A 21,952-nucleotide genomic window follows, 5' to 3' on the forward strand; every position below is an offset into this window, starting at 1 on the left:
TATATATATATTTAAAATTATAACATTTTTTTAGAATCGGAACCATGGAACTAAAACTGAAAATGTATATGGAACTCGAATTTTTTTGAACCAGTTTAGTTTGAAAAACCAATCTTTTTTTTTTTTTTGATTTCATGTAGTTTAGTTTGGTCCACTTTGAAAACTGAACCGTGCCCACCCTTACAGTTAGCATGAGGCTTAATTCAATAAAATCTCATTGAGGTTGCGTTTATAAATTCTCATATTGAGGTTGCGTTTATTGGGTGATAAGTTCTTCTATACTTCAAGGGCAGTAATAATGTACTGTGAAGTTAATCAAAACGTGTTAATTAAATTAAATGTATATACGTGATGAGCTACGTAATTATTTTTCTGACCCGTTCTTCAAGCTGTGTGCAATGTCAAGGGTAGCATTGGCTCATAACGAACTGGTTCTTCAGACAACAACCTCTACGTTATGGAACTAATAATGCAATGCTAAAATAAAACAGAGTTAATGGTACCTTCAACAAGATCTACCAATCTTGAAGATATAAAAAAAGTATCTCTCATATCATCTCTTCCTCTTTCACTGTGAGCATTCTAGCATTTTCACGGTCCCTCTTAAAAATATAGTATAGTGGTGTGTAGCACAAACAACACAATCCAAATGGGACTGCCATCATTGAAAGAAGTCCCTTGGACAAAGCAAGAGCCTCTGGTGAAGATCCTTTGATGGGATCAACAGACTTTGAATTGTAGCCAAACATTTTCTCAGAAAGAATTCCGACCAGGGGAGCTGCAGTGGAAGAGAATGAGCCTTCAAAAGCTCGATCAAATGCGTAAATCATTGTCCGGTGTTTAACAGGGACAACCTCAGCGAACATAGGGGCATTTGCAGCCGTACCATTCCAGCTGATAGTCAGACCCATTAAAAAGAGGGTGACACAAAAGGCAAGATAACTACTTACTGACTGGGGGATCACCTTGAGAAGAAACCATGAGAATGGAATGCCCATAAAGGCACTGAACTGTGCACACATTATACGAGCCGAGTGGGGGTAGACTTGTGACAGTTTATCAGCTAATGATCCACCAAGGAAGGATCCTACAGCACATCCAATAGCAAAGAGACTCAGCAGGGTTGCTGAAGTATTATTATCAAAACCTGCACCGTCAACCAATTCATCACATGTCAAGTAAAAGAAACGATTAACGTTTGAATATTTATGTAGCTTATTGGCTATCTTGAATTCCAAACTTCAGCGTTATTGTCTGTGCACGGGTAGTGCGTTTTTTCCACACTTTAACATGTATAATAGTTGTTAGAGATGCTATATTTTCCTTAATGAACTGATACATGTGTTATGTTCTCATTGAAAAACAGCACCACAAGTAACATCATAATTTAGCATCTTAATGTAAAGAAGCTGGCTTCATGCTCACCAATTAGTTCGAACCACATTGTGAAGAACACCATGGCAGTCCATGGTAGTGACCCGATAATGCCCTGTAAGACAATTATTTGAAATGTCTGCACTTTGATCACAGCTTTCATTGCCGCCCAAGAATCAATCCAAACTGATGTTACACTAGCATTGCCTTTATACATTGAGTCATCCCTGCTGACACAGCTGATTTACCAACAATTACAAATCAAAGAACTTAAATAGCAATTTTTTTCAGTTTATTATTATTCACATGGATGAAAATCATTACCTTCCTGAACTCTCCCTAGCATCATGAGTGGTGGTATATCTTTGTCTTGGGTCAACCACATATTTTAAAACAAGGAATCCAATTATGGCACTTAAAGTTGCCATTAAAATGAAGGCACATCGCCATCCTTGTATGCCCCAAAACTGATGGCCAGCCATGATGGTTGCCAAAACACCACCTCCTATGCCACCAATGCTACCAATAAAGTTTAACAATCCAAATCCAGCTCCCCTCACTCCATCCTTGTAGCTATCGGCTATGAAAGATTGGAGTGCTGGAATCACAATTGCCAAACCAAAACCATTTATTGCTCTCCAGAATGCAACCTGCAGAAAATCCTGGCAAACACCGACAGCAGCTGTAGATAAGGCCCAGCAGAAAGTTCCCATAGCAAGAATTGTTGGTCGATCATAGTTTATAACAAGTATACCAGCAAGGGGAGATGACAGTCCCTGAACGAAGTTTCTTATGAATGTGAGGTAACCCAAATCAGATGGCCCTGCATTAAATGCTTCACTGACTTCTTTGTAGACAGATGGAAGAAGATTTTCATCAGCTCGCTCCATAATAGCAGCCAGGTTGATAAGAAAGAGCGAGAGAGACACACCAAAAATATGTGTCCTGTGAAAATAAAGTTTACGCTCAGGCCAACTTTAAAATGAAGAACAAAAGGGCATAAGTAAACCATAACTGCATATCACTATATCAGATCAGGATAGGAATTAAGAAACGAAGAGCGGAAAAAAGGCATTTAGAACACACAAATTAGGCGAATAATGCACTGTAGGATTTCATTTTCTTAATATAACAGAAATGAAAGCTTTTTAATGAAGATTTCAACTACATACTTGTACTAAGCCATCTTTAAGAATGAACAATGCTGTTCTAAACCATTATATGGTACATTACACACTGTCTTATTAAAAAGTTCTTGTTGAGAATGATGTTTGTTGGCCTAAATCATTATATGGGCATGTTAGCTTGTGTTTATATTTCGATGAATCCTCTTCACATGAGAGATCTGTTTGACCCATTTAAGAACTACGACTGATGACCAACAATGCGTTGGTATATTAGTGTAAGGCCATACTGGATCCCCACGTAGACCAAAAGGCCAATGATTCGATTCGTAACAACGACACTTGTTGGAAGGGTAACCATGCACCCCGAAGGAGGATACTATTGGTTAATATCAAAAAATTACGAGTGATGTTGAGATAGTAACAGCTTTTCAAAACCTTAAATGATGAAACAAATTATACCTATTTCAATGCAGTAAAATTTATGTCTTTGTAAGAGCAGAACATTATATGGATGCTATTTCAATTCTATATTTATGCATTGTGCAGAACACCATTATATATTTTTTTCTACTCTACCTTAGAGTTTAATCGTATATTTATTAGTTGTGTTTCAGGAATCAGGTCAAGAAACACCTATCAAGTAAAATTACTCTAAAATTGGATACTAGAGATTCATAAGAAGCTCTACTTCAAAACAGTGTTATATTTAAAGCAAATACTGCTAGGCTAGCTATATAAAGTTTTGAACGATAAACCCACATTTCCAAATATAATCGTTTCAAATACAATATAATTTATAGTTTTATACCTTGGGTCTCAAACATACTAAAAATTCGTAGTGTTATATCACTAAATGAGTTTAGTTGGTTAATATAGATGAGAGTGTGAAAGTGTACTCACTTCATGGTTTGAGAATTAGGACTTGGAATCGGAGATTTGGAAGAAAGAACAGAACTTTGTCTTTGAATCCAATTTATGACCTTGACTGTGATGAGATTCACGCACTTTCCTCAACCCACGCCCATGGTGGATCTCACACACTTTCCTCCGTAACTTAATAAACCGAATTAAACTGAACCAATATATGCTGTGAATATTCCGATGCATTTATGTTGTTAGAATCTGATTTCTTCATTGTCTAACGAAGCAACACGTATATTTTTATATTGGATAGCAATCAAGTGTTTAATATGTAAAAAAAATTAGGAGTATGCAACAAAAAAACTAAAATACTTATAGTAATGCATTATTTGTAGTAGTTAGTTGGAAAAAAATTGTTTAATTTGGAAATTAATATCTAAATATTGTTTTATGGCACTCTTATGTTAGACATGATTTTTATTGTTAACCTAGACTTTTTACAAATTAGAAAATGTTGTTAAGAGCTCTTTAACTTTATCCCTTTAGTACGCAATAAAATCTTTGAGTGATAAATGCTTATAATAAAAAAATATAGGCGGGTCCCACCCAATAGATGAGATTGATACGTATTTGTAATGAAAAAATATATATTATTAATGTATTATTATCCAGAAAACACGAACTAAAGGCCAACAGCAAAAATAATAATCAAATTCTCGGTTTCTATTTCCTTGTTCAGCCACTTCGATAAATTATTAAAAAAAATAACAGAGTAAGTATCTCATATTACTATTTTGTATATATTAATAGAGTAAGTATTTTTTACATTGTCTATGAATCATCTAATATTGATTTATTAATTATTATTAACTCTCAAACAAAGTTAACACAAAAATAGTGGGTGGTGTATTAAAGGTGTAAATTTTTTTGCCCCATCAATACATAGATTCTAAAATGATAATATATAAACCTTATTTATAAACAATGTTGAAACATATTGATCTTTAATTTAAAGATGGATTTAGGGGTCAATTATCGACCAATGAATATATTAACAACATGTTCCCATACTAAATGATATTTTCACCAGCTGCATGTACTAATTTGTACAATAAACTTCTTTGATTATTTCTCTTATTTATTTATTTACAAAGGAAAAATATATTTATTTTTGTGTCTTAGAATGTTTTGTCTTGCTTTTTAGTATTCTCATCAACAATAAGAAATCAAAACTATGTAACTTTAAGTAGAAAAATAATTGGGAATTGAGTATGTTTTATTATTTTAGGGAAAATAAGTACATATCACAACCATTGAAATAATAAGTTGAAGAATATAGATATTTGACAATGTTTATATTTATTTTAATTTGCACTTATTATTTAGGATGAAAGAAACAAGATTTTTATTTGTTAGTTTTTTAATAATGGTTATCATATTTCCATTTTTATTAAATCCAATAGAAGTGGTGTATGTATGAGGACATTCAAAGACTATTTGAGGGGAAAAATGTTATCTCAACCTTTCCTAGGTCTTTTTTATATTTTAATAATTTAAACACCAAATATGAGAAAGAAATTATTTTATTTCCATAAATAATATTATTATTTATTACTTAAAGCTATTTCTTAAACAAAGTTATTATTTATTAATTATATTTCACTAATAAAAAATTAAAAATATATTTATTATTCTAGTATTATTATTATTAATTATCTAATATTTAAACGATTATCTAAATATAATAATAATAATAATAATAATAAATATTATAATTAAATTATTATTGTCATAATTATTATTTTAAATTCTGTTTTGAATTGAAACTTCAAAGCTTTTTTTGAGTTTGTCGGATAATATTTCTGTCAACGTTTTTTCATGTCACAAATGCACACTAGGTGATAATGGACAATTAGAAATAATGCATGTGGATAACTAGCCAACTGGGCACTAATACGGTATGTTTTTCTATTCATATTTCTTTTTATGGGGCATATTTTTATGGTGAAAGACTATTTTCTATACAATAAACCGCTTATATGATGATATTTTATTACTATTTTTTCGTTGACTTGAATCTTATTCAACCAAACCAAAATAAAGGATTTGATAATAGTATACCCTTTTGCACGTGTATGATACAAAAATAATAGGGATATATTTACCAACGAAAACCAAGAAAGTGTTAATGTAGTGACGTAAGGTTTTGCTAGATTTTAGAATGATCAAAATATCAATAGTTTGATTGTTCAACATAATATGTATTGAAAAAACAATCATACATAAAAAATGATTAATTCTTTATTCATCGGCTCAAACGATTCATTCGGTAATACCAAACAATATTCCCTAGAGAAAAAATGTTTACCAAAAAAAGAACCTACTCTCCCATTTTAGTAGCTATATTCAACCCCACGTGCTCTCTTCCACTATTGAATAATGAATACCCTTCTAGCGTAATCAAGACAAAAGATACAAAAAAAAATTTTGATACAAAAATATATTAAAAACTGGTACAAGAAGTGTCATCCAATTACAACTTACAAATAATAAAAGATACAAATATGAGTCACAATATCATCTCAATGGAGATAATAATTTGATCATTGTATTTTATCTTTTCTTTATTTTTTTCACAACTTCACTTTCTAGTACTGACTCCATCTAACAACCCTTCATTCAAGCAACCCTCCATGTTGAGTGTTTCGATCATATATTTGATCTATGGTGAGTGTTTTGATATATATCTGAATTAGATGTATGTAATAATAGTATAAGAGTTTGTTACATTGTTATTATTTTATCTATTATTTATTTTTTAATTATTTAATTATTATTGAATAAAAGTAATACAAATGAATAATATATGATATATTAACTACATATAAATCTTAATACTGTGAGTACCTATATATATTGGAAATGGATCCTCTCCAGTACTGGAGAGTCCAGTGCTGGACAGGATGATGACATGTAGCCAAAAATTGTTTTTAACGACTATGATTACATGTTATGATCTATTAAAAATAAATAAAAACTCTTTAAAAAATTCTCAACCACATATTCCAGTACTAGAGAGGAGTTGAACTCATATATATTATACTCTTGAATTAAAATCTTAACTTACTATTAGGTGCCATTCTTATTCCTCTTATTAACGATCATGTTCACATTTCCCCCTTTAATTAATCACGTGTTGGAGCATCCAATTAAGGACATTTGAAATTTATGTGCTAAGATTTCGAACCTCACTTAATTGATTGAAGTGCCTTTGATCTTATAGGTTTGCTATATTGGACATCGAAACTATTGTTTTTTGTTTTTACGTTATCTAATGGGCTTTCTATACACCATTAGTAACGTTCACTTACGTGAATTGATCTCAACTTTACTCTTTAATTGAACAAAAAAATTATTTTATGTACTTCGAAAAAAACTAAAACAATTAATTTGCTGGCAATCAACAAAGTTCAACACAATTAATTAATGTGGTTAGAGGAGTTATAGATTCTCCAATATTGAAATACTTCAAAAATAATTTTGTAATTTTTAAATTTCTTTTACTCAAAAAATAACTTTAATTTTAGACTGTTAACAATTCATTAATGTTAGAGGTATCATCGTCATCTATGAACTCATAGGACAACATTGTCAAACTAATTAAATAATAAAAATTTGTATCATCTATCTTCACAATTGAATAATAGAAATAGCAACCCTCCTATCCAAGCAGGTTTCATAAGTTTATAAGAAAAGCCTTTTTTTTCTATTCATAAATGTTTGACCGCATTCCAACTTTATAAATCAAATTTTATAATTTTTTCTCACTATAAATCAAATTATCCTTATATGTTAGAGGGATACATTTGTTATCACACTTCTTTATATCACTTCATCTGTTAGGAAATATAATAGTCACTTTCTAGTACTGACTCCATCTAACAACCCTTCATTCAAGCAACCCTCCATGTTGAGTGTTTCGATCATATATTTGATCTATGGTGAGTGTTTTGATATATATCTGAATTAGATGTATGTAATAATAGTATAAGAGTTTGTTACATTGTTATTATTTTATCTATTATTTATTTTTTAATTATTTAATTATTATTGAATAAAAGTAATACAAATGAATAATATATGATATATTAACTACATATAAATCTTAATACTGTGAGTACCTATATATATTGGAAATGGATCCTCTCCAGTACTGGAGAGTCCAGTGCTGGACAGGATGATGACATGTAGCCAAAAATTGTTTTTAACGACTATGATTACATGTTATGATCTATTAAAAATAAATAAAAACTCTTTAAAAAATTCTCAACCACATATTCCAGTACTAGAGAGGAGTTGAACTCATATATATTATACTCTTGAATTAAAATCTTAACTTACTATTAGGTGCCATTCTTATTCCTCTTATTAACGATCATGTTCACATTTCCCCCTTTAATTAATCACGTGTTGGAGCATCCAATTAAGGACATTTGAAATTTATGTGCTAAGATTTCGAACCTCACTTAATTGATTGAAGTGCCTTTGATCTTATAGGTTTGCTATATTGGACATCGAAACTATTGTTTTTTGTTTTTACGTTATCTAATGGGCTTTCTATACACCATTAGTAACGTTCACTTACGTGAATTGATCTCAACTTTACTCTTTAATTGAACAAAAAAATTATTTTATGTACTTCGAAAAAAACTAAAACAATTAATTTGCTGGCAATCAACAAAGTTCAACACAATTAATTAATGTGGTTAGAGGAGTTATAGATTCTCCAATATTGAAATACTTCAAAAATAATTTTGTAATTTTTAAATTTCTTTTACTCAAAAAATAACTTTAATTTTAGACTGTTAACAATTCATTAATGTTAGAGGTATCATCGTCATCTATGAACTCATAGGACAACATTGTCAAACTAATTAAATAATAAAAATTTGTATCATCTATCTTCACAATTGAATAATAGAAATAGCAACCCTCCTATCCAAGCAGGTTTCATAAGTTTATAAGAAAAGCCTTTTTTTTCTATTCATAAATGTTTGACCGCATTCCAACTTTATAAATCAAATTTTATAATTTTTTCTCACTATAAATCAAATTATCCTTATATGTTAGAGGGATACATTTGTTATCACACTTCTTTATATCACTTCATCTGTTAGGAAATATAATAGATCATAAAAATATTTAATAATTACAATTTTAACTTAAATAATTTTTTTCAACCAATTAGATAAATTAGATAATAGTACATGAAGTGATACAAAAAGTATGCATTTTTAGTTACTTTCAAATTTTTTTATCTCTACACATATCTTGAAGAAACCATAAAAAAATCTATCATAAAATAGGTTATAAAAAACATTTTTAGTTGTATGATAAACGTTTGATTATATTCCAAATTTCCAACTCTACACATCTAAATACAAAAGAGTCAAAAATAAGAAAGAACGATAACGTGGCTCTTAATTATTATTTTTCTTTAAAAAACGATATTACTCGGTGTATATAACTTTTATTTTGAATGTTTGATTGAAATTTATTACATACAAACTTTTCAAGAAAGAGTACTATTATGTTCACAGATACTGATGATCTCTCAAGTAGGAAGCTACTTGATATAAAGAATAATATAACTTAGCATGCGACGTTGAAATAACGTATATAAATATCTCTTCAAAGATCATCAGCATGAAACATACCAATTCTAATAGCAACAAGAAACGAAGCTGAGTCAAAGAGTTTTCAGAAACTGATTTCTTCAAACTACTAGTTCAACCTCCATTACCACTTCCCATGGTAACAACAAACCCTCATGCAGCCCTATTGGCTAGCCCTGGCATGGGCCACCTTATTCCCATGGTGGAGCTCGGGAAGCGCCTTCTCACTCATCACGGCTTCGACGTCACAATCTTCATCGTCGCCACCGACTCCTCCACCACAACCTCACAGATTCTCAAACAAACTTCCAACCTGAGTTCCCTCAACATCGTTGTGCTCCCTCCAATTGATTTCTCAAGCAAACCAGGACCAAACCCTTCGTTAGGAGAACAAGTTGTGATAGCCATGATTGAATCGTTACCCCTTCTACACTCTTCAATCATGTCCATGAAGCTTCGTCCATCAACTCTTATTGTAGATCTTTTCGGTACATGTGCTTTTCCCATGGCACGTGACTTTCACATGTCTACTTATGTGTTCTTTGCTACTAGTGCGTGGTTCTCTGCGGTTACTATATATGTTCCCGTTATTGACAAGGAAATGGAAGAAAGACATGTTTATAGCCACGAACCGTTATTGGTTCCAGGATGCGAACCGGTTCGGTTCGAGGACACTCTTGAACCGTTTTTATCACTGGTCGGACCGGTTTATGAGGGTTATTTGAAAGCTTCACAAGACATAGTATCCTCTGATGGGATTTTGATAAACACGTGGCAAGATCTGGAGCCAGCATCAACGAAGGCGGTGAGAGAATCGAGTATTTTGGGACGGTTCACGAAGGGACCGGTTTATCCGGTTGGACCACTAGTGAGAAACATTGAGCCGAGACAGGAGCACGTGGCGGTTCTGCATTGGTTGGATGGGCAACCTGCTGAGTCGGTTATCTACGTGTCATTTGGGAGTGGTGGGACCATGTCGGAGGATCAGATGAAGGAGCTGGCATGGGGTTTGGAGCTCAGTCAGCAAAGGTTTGTGTTTAAAATAATATTTTAGTGGACTATGTTCTCTAACTAATCATTTTACTCATAAGAAAGTAATGATAATCAAAATAAAGAGAGATTTAATTATTTCAAGAATAAATTTTTAAACTTACTTCCCATCCTAACCAATTCTAGATAAATTTAATGATTTAAATTAGTAAGTAAATCTAAACCATTAGATTTCCAAAGAATTGATGAATAAGATGAAGAATAAATTTAAATATGCGCTTAATCAAGATAGCAATTTATGATGGTTAAGAGAATTTAGTAAGATAATATATCGTTTTAAAGGAACTTGCAATTTGAATGTGTTTTTATTAAATACCCTCTCACTTTCATTAAAATGGTTGACCGTCAACAAAAAAATAACTTATTTCTAACTACTCTTATTCATTATGTTTATTTACTAGTAAACAATGAATTAAATTAAGTAATTTTCTTTCTTTCTAAAACATAGGAATGACGTTTCATACCTTATTTTAGGATAAAATATTCTTTTAGTCACCGTGATGAAATTGCAATAAGAGATACAGAGAAACATTATAACGTTCCAACCCTACTTACATGACATCATTGAGGAGCCCATTTTCTTTGCATGTTACTTAACTGCTGCTACTAATTTTATTGTATTTCTTCTGAATAACAGAGCTCAATTATTTGTTTTAATGAATAATAGAGTAGTAATATTGATATAAACATTTTTCTCTGCATGTTAAAAGAGTACCATAATCACTTTTCTTGTTTTCTTATTAATAACTTAGAACTATTATATTGTTTTTTTTAGTGAACAGCATAATAACTTTAAAAATCGATTTTTTATAAGACAAAAAAAGATTTATTAAGGACAAAGAAGTATAAGACATTTTTCAACAAAAAAATGATTAAAAGTCACAAATATAGTAACAAGTAATTAACTTATTAACAACAAAGGTGCATAAAAGATGTGAAGTGATAATTTTTTCGTAAAAAACGAACACTCCAACCGTATCTTAAATTTTCAGGTTTGTTTGGGTGGTGCGGCCGCCGATGGAGGACGAAACCAGCGGCGCGTTTTTCGACGTGGCCAAAGGCGGTGACAACGCGGCAGCGTATTTACCACATGGTTTCATAGAGAGAACGAAAGAGACAGGTCTTGTAGTTCCGTTATGGGCCCCACAAGCAGAAATCCTAGGTCATCCTTCGACGGGTGGCTTTGTAACGCACTGTGGTTGGAACTCAGTGTTAGAGAGCATTCTGAACGTGGTTCCCATGGTGGCGTGGCCACTTTATGCTGAGCAGAAGATGAACGCTTCTTTGTTGGAAGAACAGCTTGGGGTGGCTGTGCGGGCCAAGGTGGCGGAAGAGGGTGGAACTGGAAGAGTTGTGAGGAGGGAAGAGATAACGATGCTGATAAGAAGAGTTATGGTGGATGAAGAAGGAGTGAATATGAGGAAGAAACTTGAGGAGCTGAAAAAGAGTGGAGAGGTAGCATTGTCTAAGTTTGGATCCTCTTATGAATCACTGTGTCAAATGACTAAGGTCTGTGAACTTCGTGTGCAGGGTTCAAAAGCAAAAGCTCAGGGTGCTTAAGTTAACATGAATAGCATCGATGTATATCATGTATTCAGTGTTTTTCAGCTTCGACATTCATTTCTTGATCTAGATTATTTTCTTTATGTTTTTCTGCTTTAAAAATGTCATTCTATGTGTTGATGGATTATAATAAGACAATAATATTTTTAGTTACTGTATGGAGCATCTTTGATTAGCAATAATATGATGTTCTTGGTTGGCTAGAAATGATATTATTTTTAACTTAATCAAGTATTGTCTATTGTAAATCAACGGAAAAAGAAAGGAAACCATAAAAACCTATTCTGATTAGATCACAAAACGTATAGAATGTATTTTATAATTGTGTTGATTATGCTTCTTTAAATAACTTCAAACTAGTACTTTTCTCTGTAATATCCTTATACCTTTGTATTTTTGTCCATTATGATAAAATTATCTTTTGCCTATACAAAAATAGTTGTAGACACCGGTCTTTTCGTTGTGATTTTTTTCTTCTGGGAATTCATGTTGATTAAAGGAGTGTTGTTATATAAATAAACAACATATATATGGCATGGGTTTTTGGCTAATAATTCATCTTTTTTATATGTTCCTCCATTGACTGTGACTTTGCAAATCGGCTTTCTATGTTTTTACATTATCTATGCACTACCACGTTTGTTCTATGCTTCTAGTCAAGAGGTGAGAAATCTTCAGTGTGCAAGATTTGGATTGACTAACCCACCGTCAAATTAAATCATCGATTTGAAGAAATTTTATATTCTAGACTTTGGACAACGGTGCGGGATGCATGGCTTTGAGGTGCAACGAATTGATGATTTGGCTTCATTTAATATTGGTGTGTTATGTCACATTATTTATTTATCTATATCCTTCATTGTTATTTAACTCATCAATGCTTGTCCACAACTAAAGAGACAATTACATAAAAATGTATACAAAATTAAAAGATAATAATATTTTTATCCTTTAATTTATATAAAGATAAAAAATTAAAGATTATATCTTATAATGAAGAGGAATCTAACTCAATTCCACATGTATAACTCAATCAATAGGAGCTAAGGTCATGATCCCAGCTAAGATGTGAACAAAATAAAAATATACCACTGCAAATTATCCTAGTTTAACATTGAATTTTCATTTGTCGTTTAACTTTAATAAATTAATAAAGTCAAAAATTCGATCTTGGACTAACTATTCCATCTCATGCAAGTTGTAATTCCCCATCCTTATTATAAGTTATTCTTAATTAATTACTAAAATTTTAAATTTTATCAGTTTATTCCTCTATTTACTTTAATTATTAATACTTCATCACAAGACTTCTTATACTATCTCATCTCCTTGTCACATTAATTTTACACTAAATACCGTTTAAATTGATGTAATCGTTATCCTATGAAAAATAGTTTTTTATTGAAATATGGAAAGAGCAATTAAATATAGAATAAAAATAATAGAAATATATTTGATATAAATTATTTAATAATTTATAGATATTCTAAATTGACTTATATTTAAAAACAATAACCACAAAGGTGGTAATACTGATGTGAAGTCTCGCTAAATCTCAGAATAACCAAAAGGTAAAGGGTTCAGTTCCTGAGAGTGATATTTATTGAGAGAAACAATCACACACTACTAAAATATTGCTCATAAAATAATAGAACGAGGAAGTATTATCTAGCTGGGGCCAATGTAGTATATTTTACAAATCAATGTTTTATGTTGACTTGACTAATGTTTTGTGTACGAGTAGCCTTGGAACAATTTTTTTGTTTTGTAGTTTGTTCAGATGTGTAGGTGCCAATAAATATAGAAAATGGGTAACTACTCTGTTGAAATAGATGAGCTTGGCAGAATGACTTCTGTTTAATTAAAAATGCTTCCAAATAATAACTACAAGTATACTTTTGATCCAAGTAATTTCACGGCTGCTACAAATTAACCATTTGAATATTTTAGAACAACGTCACCTTCGTGAATTAATTTGGAGCAATTTGAACGAGGCCTCTTGAATTGATTCTTTCGTAAAAGATAAAACAAATTGCGCCATCAATATTCAACATATTATATTTATTAAAGCTGAAGGAATGTATAAGTTAACCAAAAACGTCAAGTCGCATTGCTACTAGTAGCTTTGACAAATTCACACTAATAGACGAATCCATAACCATTTTCACCGGCACTCCAATTTGGTTTAAATGTTTAAACCCACACCAAAATTGCTTTCTATGCTGCACCAAAATCTGTTAAACTTACGGTCATTGACCAATGGCGCTAGAAGAAATATTTTAAAGGTGTCAAAAAGTTTATTTTCCTGCCACGATCTATTGCCAGCAAAATATGTTGTTCTAGCTCAATCTTTTAATGAGAAATCGAAAGAATTTAAGAGATCAAAATATGTTGCTTTTGTTGAATGTGATTAATAGTGGTCCACTTCATATTAAGAGTTACTCCCTATTGTTGAATGTGATAAGATAAACTATTTAGATGATTGAAATCATTACAAATGTATCCTAAAAAAGATTATTTAATGCAACATAATTTTAAACTGATTTGTCGGTCTGTCTGTCTATGTATATAACAAAATTAACTCATACGTTGCATCATATAATCAAATGAGTCATACATGTTTGAGTTGTTTTTAACTTTTTATACATTCTAAATGGAATTAAACTGAATGTGTATTTTTTTATATCAAAGGGAAGCTTGTGGGAGTCCTTAAAAGAAAAGAGAGTCAGAAAAGGGATTATATTTACTAAGCTGGACTCTGGATTACTGGATTATAATTTGATCTAAAATCCATTCAACCCACCCATAATTCCCAACAACAGTATGCGCATTATCAATTTTGATACTGTGTTTGCATATATATTTTTATCGTTCCAAAGAGAATTTGTGCTTAAGCAGTGTCTTGGATCTAAGCACTAAGTAATATATTGTATGCCAAGGAAAGCTACTAATTTTCACTATCACGACCCATGAAGGAAGAAAACATTTTCCAATAAAACTTGTACCCATTCAATCTATTTTTGAGGTTCTTCGTCTCTTTATTAGGTACAAAGTTCATCTTTACTTACAAATAATAGGTTGAAAAGAAAATAACTGAGCGTGAGTCAAACAGATATGTAGGATACTTATTTGAAGGAATGGCCATCCCAACAAACATGTAAAATCTACAATATGAATGCTGAAGATATAATAGATATTAAGCTTAAGCAACATAATTTATTAACTTTCCAACCCCAAACACAGCTTACACACCTATAGGTTCAGTGGCTTTCTTCAGCCAAGCATTTTCAGCCTCATCCAAATATGGTGCCAGAATATCTCTACAGGTTTTGTGATATGAGTTCAGCCAATTTATCTCATCAGGCAATAGAAGGTTCAGGTCAATCAACTTTGTTTGGTATGGTGCCTGAACAAAAGAAACATTAAGAACTTCGAAGTATTATAAGAAAAGTATTGCATAGCCATTAACTAGTGCTAGTTCAGTTGGCTTCTAGACAGTTGAGACATGTATTAAAGCAACACAAACAACACAATGAGTTCAATTACAGCCTATAGGCCTTGTTTTATGAACTTAATAGTTTTTTTAGGGGGTGAACTTAATAGTTTAGTATGTTCATTTTTTAAAGATTTAAAAAATAAACATATCAGAAATAAACGAAACACAAACCAATACAACACCGACTAGGACTTACCCAGGTAATGTGTTCCAATGATAAGTAACCTTTGTCACCAAAATTGAATTTGGTATCAGCCTCATTGACAACAAGCACATTCTCCAATCTTATGCCGAAATTTCCATCCTCGTAGTAACCAGGTTCTAAAATACCCAATTCCAATCATAATCCATTATAAATGCATTTAAATAGAATCAAACATTTACTGCCTTTGAAATAACCAGTAAATAAATTGAAAATGATGCAGAACAATCAGATACAGATTTAATAATGAAGAAGAAATGATGTGGCAACCCCAATTGTGTGGTCTACTATGATATTTTTATACTAACCATCTGTAACAGTCATGGAAGATTGCAATGGTACACTTCGAACCTGTGGCCTGAAACTGATTAAATGAGGACCTGCACAATATATGATATTAATTTGAATTCTCATCTTGTATCGACCTGAGGAAGACGGGAAAACTTGAAAACAAAATTACGATGAACAAGAAGGAAACACTTGTAGCTCCTAATACCTTCATGAACATTCAGGAAGGACCCAACTCCATGACCAGTACCATGTCGATAATCAAGACCATACTTCCATAGAGGAATACGAGCAAGAATATCAAGGGAATAACCTCAAAATATTTATAAAAAAGAAGAAGGAAAATTAGGTAAATCATCATACATGCAGTGGGAGACTAGCTCAATGATATTCATATAATTTGATACGAAGTTGTCAAATTTTGTTATACCAGTTGTCCCATTAGGAAATGTAGCATTTCCGAGAGCAATGTGACCCTTAAGGACCTGCATGGAATTCAGCAAATCAAGCAACTTAAAATAAATATAAAGCCCCTCAAAAAATAAAATAAATGGAAGGCAGGATGTTAAGTGAGTCTTATTGTTTACATTCAGGCTGACTGATAAGCTGAAGCCTTACTTGTATTTACAAAATAATGTAAATTATTAATGAAGCATGTCCCTTTCCCAAGAAACCTAATACTAGAAGATAATTTTGAAACTTGTCCCCAAGATCAAAATCCCACTTCCCACCACAGTAAAAACCTTGGATGTAAAATTATTCAATAGGGTATAATTTTGAAACTATGTAGAGTAGAAACTAGAAAAGGAAGTAAAGAAACTTACTGCTGTATAACATGCTTTCTCGTGAGCCGAAGGTTTCCCGAAATGAACTGTTCGTGTAATATCAGTTGTTCCATCTAGATACTTCAAGCAGACCACTAAGTATCAATATACTGTGGTTGAGATGAAACAATAAAAACAAATGTCTATGCTGCAAGCAGAGTTTAACACAGACAAACCTGGGCTCCGGAATCAAAAAGATAAATTTTGTCTGGATCAAGCTCGGCGCATGTTTCGGCCTGTGGTTTATAATGAATTATAGCTGCATTTGCACCGACTGAGGAAATAGTGGGGAAACTCAATCCTCTGAAATGCTGAAAACAGGAGGTTGTTCTTAGAATTTAACATAGATCAGTATACCGTCTTCGACATGTATAGTACTGTCTAGTATGCCTATGGACATCAACATTCACAAGTTCAGATTCCTTTTTTTCATTGCTGAATTATGTTCGCATTCCATTAATTATATAGGGAATAAACATTTTCATCATATATACATTCCCTTCATATCTATAATCTTTATGCTTAAGCAAATGCAGTTGAATATGATAGAAAAGTGCTATAAAAAACCGAACGTGATTCCTTTTTATCTTGTAATTCCCACAAGTTAGGCACCAAAATTGGTCACAACTCACAATTCAAGTCTACCTTATTTTCCCTTATCTGCATAGATAATATAAGCAACATCTGGAAGGGGCAGCCACTAATCACTACTTGCACCCACCAGGCTCATCATACTCTAGGGAGAACCCTAGAGTATGGCTCAATGGAAAAATAAATGTTCAAGGGAGATGCATATTTTTATGTTAGAAGTGCAGGAACTAGATGAATCTTTCTGATAAGTCTTTAAAAATCATAATGCAATCAAAAAGAGCAGTACGGCACAAGGAATAAAACTGGAAATGCTGAGCGTTGGGTATAAAGAAAGCTTTTAAAATAATAAAATAGAACAAAAAAGTAGTTTTAAAACATCAGCCTTTTGGGGAAAAAAAGCTGAAGCCTACTGGCTACCGCTAAATTTAGAAGCCAAACTTTTGGGAATCTACAAGATGACTTTTTCTTGAAAATATTTTTTTGCTGAAAAAACTTATCCAAATATATAATAAAATGCCTAGTTGATTCCACCTCTTTTGATGCTCGGAATCCTTCAAGCTTGTCACTTGCAGTAACCTCAGTCAGTTTTAAGGACTGCCTGCAAAGTTTAAAAAGACTCTATAAGTGAAACATGAGATTCAGCTTTTTAATGATTCTGATAAAGGGAAGGTTAATTATCTAAAAAGCTTCCAGTGGGGAGTTTCATTTCATTGTCACTCATGGCTTCCATTAACAAAGAAGAACAGCCTACTGACTTTTTCTTGATTTCCATTAGAACAATTGCAAATGTGGAAGAATACTTACAAATGGTTTTCCTTTTTCACAGCATTTCCCTCCAAAAAGTAACCAGATGCCCCGTAATTATCTTGCAGCTGCATATTGAACCAAAAGTTTACATCATTATGTGACACATTACAACTTGTAGCCTATTTTGGAAGATTACAGGGAAAATGGTTGTTTTAATCCACACAAAAAAACCATATCTGCACACACAAGATCCAAACACAAACCTGCTTATCCAGCCAGACAAGATACTGCACAACAGCTGCACCGTCTCGAATATGTGAATTTCTTAACCCTTCCAATTCCACTGGGTTCTACAAGTATTGGAGCAGTATAAAATAAACTGAGATTCACTTAACGGAATGACAAAATCCCAAAAGATATGTAATCATTTTTATTATAGAAATTACGTAGATTTATTTTTCACAATTTACTTCTAAAATAATAAACCTAACTAATATTGATATCTGTTAGCTATCATGGCCTCATGGGTATAGTCTTTGATATTCATGAATCTAACTAATCCACTAGGTAAGGTCGGCTACATGAATTGAATGACATCATAATGCTCTATCATAAGTCATGTTCATTGACAAAGCATTAATATCTAAATCTTTCCTAGTCGTTTCGCCTATGGTTTTTCTTGGTCTCTCATTGTCTCTAGAAATATGACTAACCCTCATTCTCCTCTGCACATGCTCAAACCAACTACGACGTTTTCTACCAACTTTTCTTTAATAGGAGTACCCCAACATTTATGAATCTAACTGACACTTCCTAAATATTCATGCAAGGATGGTTTAACAATTTCTAAACTTTCATGCAAAGTTTGTTTAAGGATGCTCTACGCCAACATCTGTGCTGCACTGAAAATCATAAGGTCTGTATTAAAGGGTTATATAAGTGTACAACCTTTAAAGCTTTTGCAAGGGCCAAAGGTGACTGCTGCAGGAGAACAGTGTCAGCGTTCAATTTCAAATATAGTGCATAACAGCAGGAACCAGGATCAGCCCATATAAGGTCGTTGCTTTTTTCCTCAGCTTGATGATTACTATTTATGCTGCTATTGGTCTCACTGGATGTTTTTCCGGCCTCCTTTGTGACTTCCGCTAGAGCACCGTTGGCAGTAGGCCCAGCAGCAGGCTTATTATATGCAAGCAATGCAACATCAGAGCTTACTGCTGTATAATCTTTAATTTCAATCCCGTTCTCTTCTAGGTGAGATTTTACCTGGCACGAAAGATGATTTTCAATAAGTTTAATATCTCAAAATGTGCTCTTACCAATATCATTAGCCAAAGTAATACCCTATTGACAGATTTTCTTTATCTTCACAAGTAAATAAAGTTATATGCAACTTGACAATGAAATAAATGTTTTCATTGGTTCAGATGAGTAATGTTGAACTTTCTGAAATATGAAAAATAAACATTCTCAACAGACTATATGCATAAATAAAGGCAAAATAATTTTTACCTTGGTCCTAGTACAATACACTCAGTTAGTAGCTTGACATGATATACATATATAGTGATTTTACTTTCATTTCACAGCCATGTGAAAACAGGTTGTAACAAATTTAAAAGCTGATGAGACATTACTGAAACTGACCTCAGCAGACACCTTTTGCTTGTCTACATAAATGAAAGCAGAATTGGATGTCACAATGGCATATGCGTGAACAACAGGGCTGTATGCCACATCACTTCCACGAATATTATACAACCATGCAACCTGCATTGTAGCCACATTATTGAAAACAAAATGAAAAAAAAGGATAATCTTAAGAAGGATGGAACATGTATGGAGAAAATGTCCTTCAATTCGGAAAAGGAAGCAAAAAAGGAAGAGTCACTAAGATGATACACTTACTTCATCAAGTGCAGTGAAAATAATACCACGGGCTTGCTCCTGCACAAGTTTTTTTCTCAAATCTTTCAACTTATCTCCCACAGAGCGACCTGCAAATTTCAATGGTTGTATGGTAACAGCATTAATCTCTGCCGGTGGCCGATTTATCCATACTTCATCAACCAAATTTTTTGTAGTTTCAACTAGCTTCTGCTGTTTTCCAGAAAAAGCACGCTCCCATCTTTGGGCGGTATCTATTGAAATGCACCAAGTGTCAACCCCAATGGATGCATCTTTTGGCAAGTTCTAGGGAAAAGAAAAGACTCATGATCAGTACAAATATCCCCATAGCAAAATCAGATATATAGTCCCATTAGATGAGATGAATAAAAAAGGACCATTCTGAAGAAATTCATTCATGAGGGGACTACACCAGTATATTGTCCTCCTTCATAGAATTAAGCTTATGATTTTACTTTATGAATACAATTCTTTTTTAAAAAATCTAGTAATATTAAGCCTTATCCCTAGTTTAGAATTTTTAATGTCTGCAATTTTAATATTGTTTTTCTTTCTCTGCCTATTCCTCTCTAGTTCTCTTCTGATGCTTTATTTTCTCTCTCTAATTTGTTAGCAGTGCTAAGGCGAGTATAAGCTTTGCAACTCTTCCGAAAAGCACCACCAAGGCTACCTTTGGAAAACAAGATATCAACCATGCCAAGATGTTGAAAACAGGAGGTTAAACATGCAATCACACGCTTCAGTGACTCAGTCCAAAAAAGGATAACGTAAAACTGTAATATAAATCATTTGTGTTTTAAGAGGAACAACGGATCATGTTTTAAATAGCTAGTGACTCACATCAGCCATCCAGATATCGACGGGAGGATCTTCACCAAGACGCATTAGCTTCCACTGATCACTGAGTTCTTGTTCTGCCTGCAAAAAATACCGTCCATCGGTCCACAGCAACGCTTCATTCTTTGTTATGAGCGCCAAACCTGAATGTCATTTTAAGAAAATAACAATAATGAAACATATAACACACAAAAAACAGGCTTCATAAATACACAAAAAGTGGTACATATAATGTTATGCAGGTGAGGCTCCTCTAAAATACAACTTGCACACTAAATTGCATGATTCTTGACAAAATTCTGACTAAGATTTATTAATTGGTACTTTTATCCTCTAAAGTATAAAATGCACTTTAGATGAGCCACACTCGACGCTATCCAAAATGGATCGGGTTTTAATTGAAATTCCAACCACATCCAAATCCTAATCTAATCGAGTATTACAATAATTCAACAAACTAAAACGAAAATGCATCAAATAAATTGAATTTTAATTTAGTATAGATAAAAACTAACCAGCACTTCCACTGAAGCCGGAAACGAATCTGCGGCGCATGTCTCGTTCAGATACATATTCACTCTGCAAATAGCAAAAACAATCGCACAAGATATTTCATATTTAAAAAAAAAAAGCGATCGGATTAATCAATTAAAGAGAATTATAAAAAAACTAAAAACGTTAGATGAAAGATGAACCTGATGATAATCTTCAGAAGGAACGATTAAGGCATGAAGAGGTGGAGAGTGTGAAGCCATCAAAGACCTCAAAGCAGAGAGTGTTTCTGTCATTTTTCTTTTTTCCCACAAGATAGCCGCAGCAACGTTTTTTTAGTTTTTGAGTCTTTTAAAAACAACACAGTCGTTCTCCATTTATACGATTTTAAAAGGTAGGGGCCCGGTTTGAAACTCCAAACCTCTTACACCTTAACCTTCTTATATTACAACAGTTTTAGTTGAGTTTATTGTTTAAACAAGGATATTATTTACGTTCTCCATCTATTATCTTTACATAATAACGTATCCAGTTACAATAAATTATTAAAATAACAATATATATCTTATTTAATAATTTTTTTAAAATATTTCTAAAAATTAATAAAATAAAACACATAGGAAGGAGATAATATATCTCTAAATATGATGATATGTTTTATTCTCATATCTATTACTACTTATTAAATATTTAATTTTTATATATTTTATTTTATAGAATTATATCTCATTTTTATGTTGAGTATACATAATATTATAATTTTTATAATAATAATATGAAAAATAAATTGTGATAATAATATTGTACAATTAAAAACTAGATTGATGGTTTGATATTTTTAGTGGAGATAATTTCCTCTAACTATGCTATAGATTTAAATCTCATATTTTTAGTTGGTGTATGGAAAAATATTGAAA

The 21,952-nt window shown here is 32.3% G+C and overlaps 3 protein-coding genes across 6 annotated transcripts; 1 reads left to right on the plus strand and 2 right to left on the minus strand.

Annotated features, from left to right (window-relative positions):
* LOC109332839 (multidrug resistance protein 2-like) lies at positions 305 to 9,167 on the minus strand. Of its 4 annotated transcripts, none has more exons than XM_019567921.1 (4): positions 9,080 to 9,167; positions 1,699 to 2,319; positions 1,426 to 1,613; positions 305 to 1,147 (listed from the first exon to the last, which is right to left on the minus strand). In XM_019567921.1, exons 2-4 carry the CDS (start codon positions 2,262 to 2,264, stop codon positions 549 to 551), a joined length of 1,353 nt encoding a protein of 450 aa, XP_019423466.1. In that variant the 5' UTR covers positions 2,265 to 2,319; positions 9,080 to 9,167; the 3' UTR covers positions 305 to 548. The 4 variants fall into 4 exon arrangements, with proteins under 4 accessions (XP_019423466.1, XP_019423464.1, XP_019423463.1 ...); XM_019567919.1 differs by lacking the exon at positions 9,080 to 9,167 and adding an exon at positions 3,402 to 3,647 and having other exon boundaries at positions 1,426 to 1,604; XM_019567918.1 differs by lacking the exon at positions 9,080 to 9,167 and adding an exon at positions 3,402 to 3,647.
* On the plus strand, positions 9,174 to 11,733 carry LOC109332838 (UDP-glycosyltransferase 72E1-like). Its single transcript, XM_019567916.1, has 2 exons — positions 9,174 to 10,066; positions 11,080 to 11,733. The coding sequence occupies exons 1-2, from the start codon at positions 9,174 to 9,176 to the stop codon at positions 11,645 to 11,647; spliced, it is 1,461 nt and encodes a 486-aa protein (XP_019423461.1). The 3' UTR covers positions 11,648 to 11,733.
* Positions 14,636 to 21,406, minus strand: LOC109332837 (probable Xaa-Pro aminopeptidase P). Its single transcript, XM_019567915.1, has 16 exons — positions 21,239 to 21,406; positions 21,059 to 21,122; positions 20,547 to 20,686; positions 19,707 to 19,991; positions 19,446 to 19,568; positions 18,747 to 19,064; positions 18,062 to 18,148; positions 17,856 to 17,923; positions 17,583 to 17,649; positions 16,637 to 16,771; positions 16,461 to 16,541; positions 16,067 to 16,121; positions 15,845 to 15,949; positions 15,657 to 15,728; positions 15,343 to 15,467; positions 14,636 to 15,056 (listed from the first exon to the last, which is right to left on the minus strand). Exons 1-16 carry the CDS (start codon positions 21,329 to 21,331, stop codon positions 14,895 to 14,897), a joined length of 1,980 nt encoding a protein of 659 aa, XP_019423460.1. The 5' UTR covers positions 21,332 to 21,406; the 3' UTR covers positions 14,636 to 14,894.

The sequence above is a fragment of the Lupinus angustifolius genome, chromosome LG18 (assembly GCF_001865875.1).
Source record: "Lupinus angustifolius cultivar Tanjil chromosome LG18, LupAngTanjil_v1.0, whole genome shotgun sequence".
Taxonomy (NCBI): Eukaryota; Viridiplantae; Streptophyta; class Magnoliopsida; order Fabales; family Fabaceae; genus Lupinus; species Lupinus angustifolius.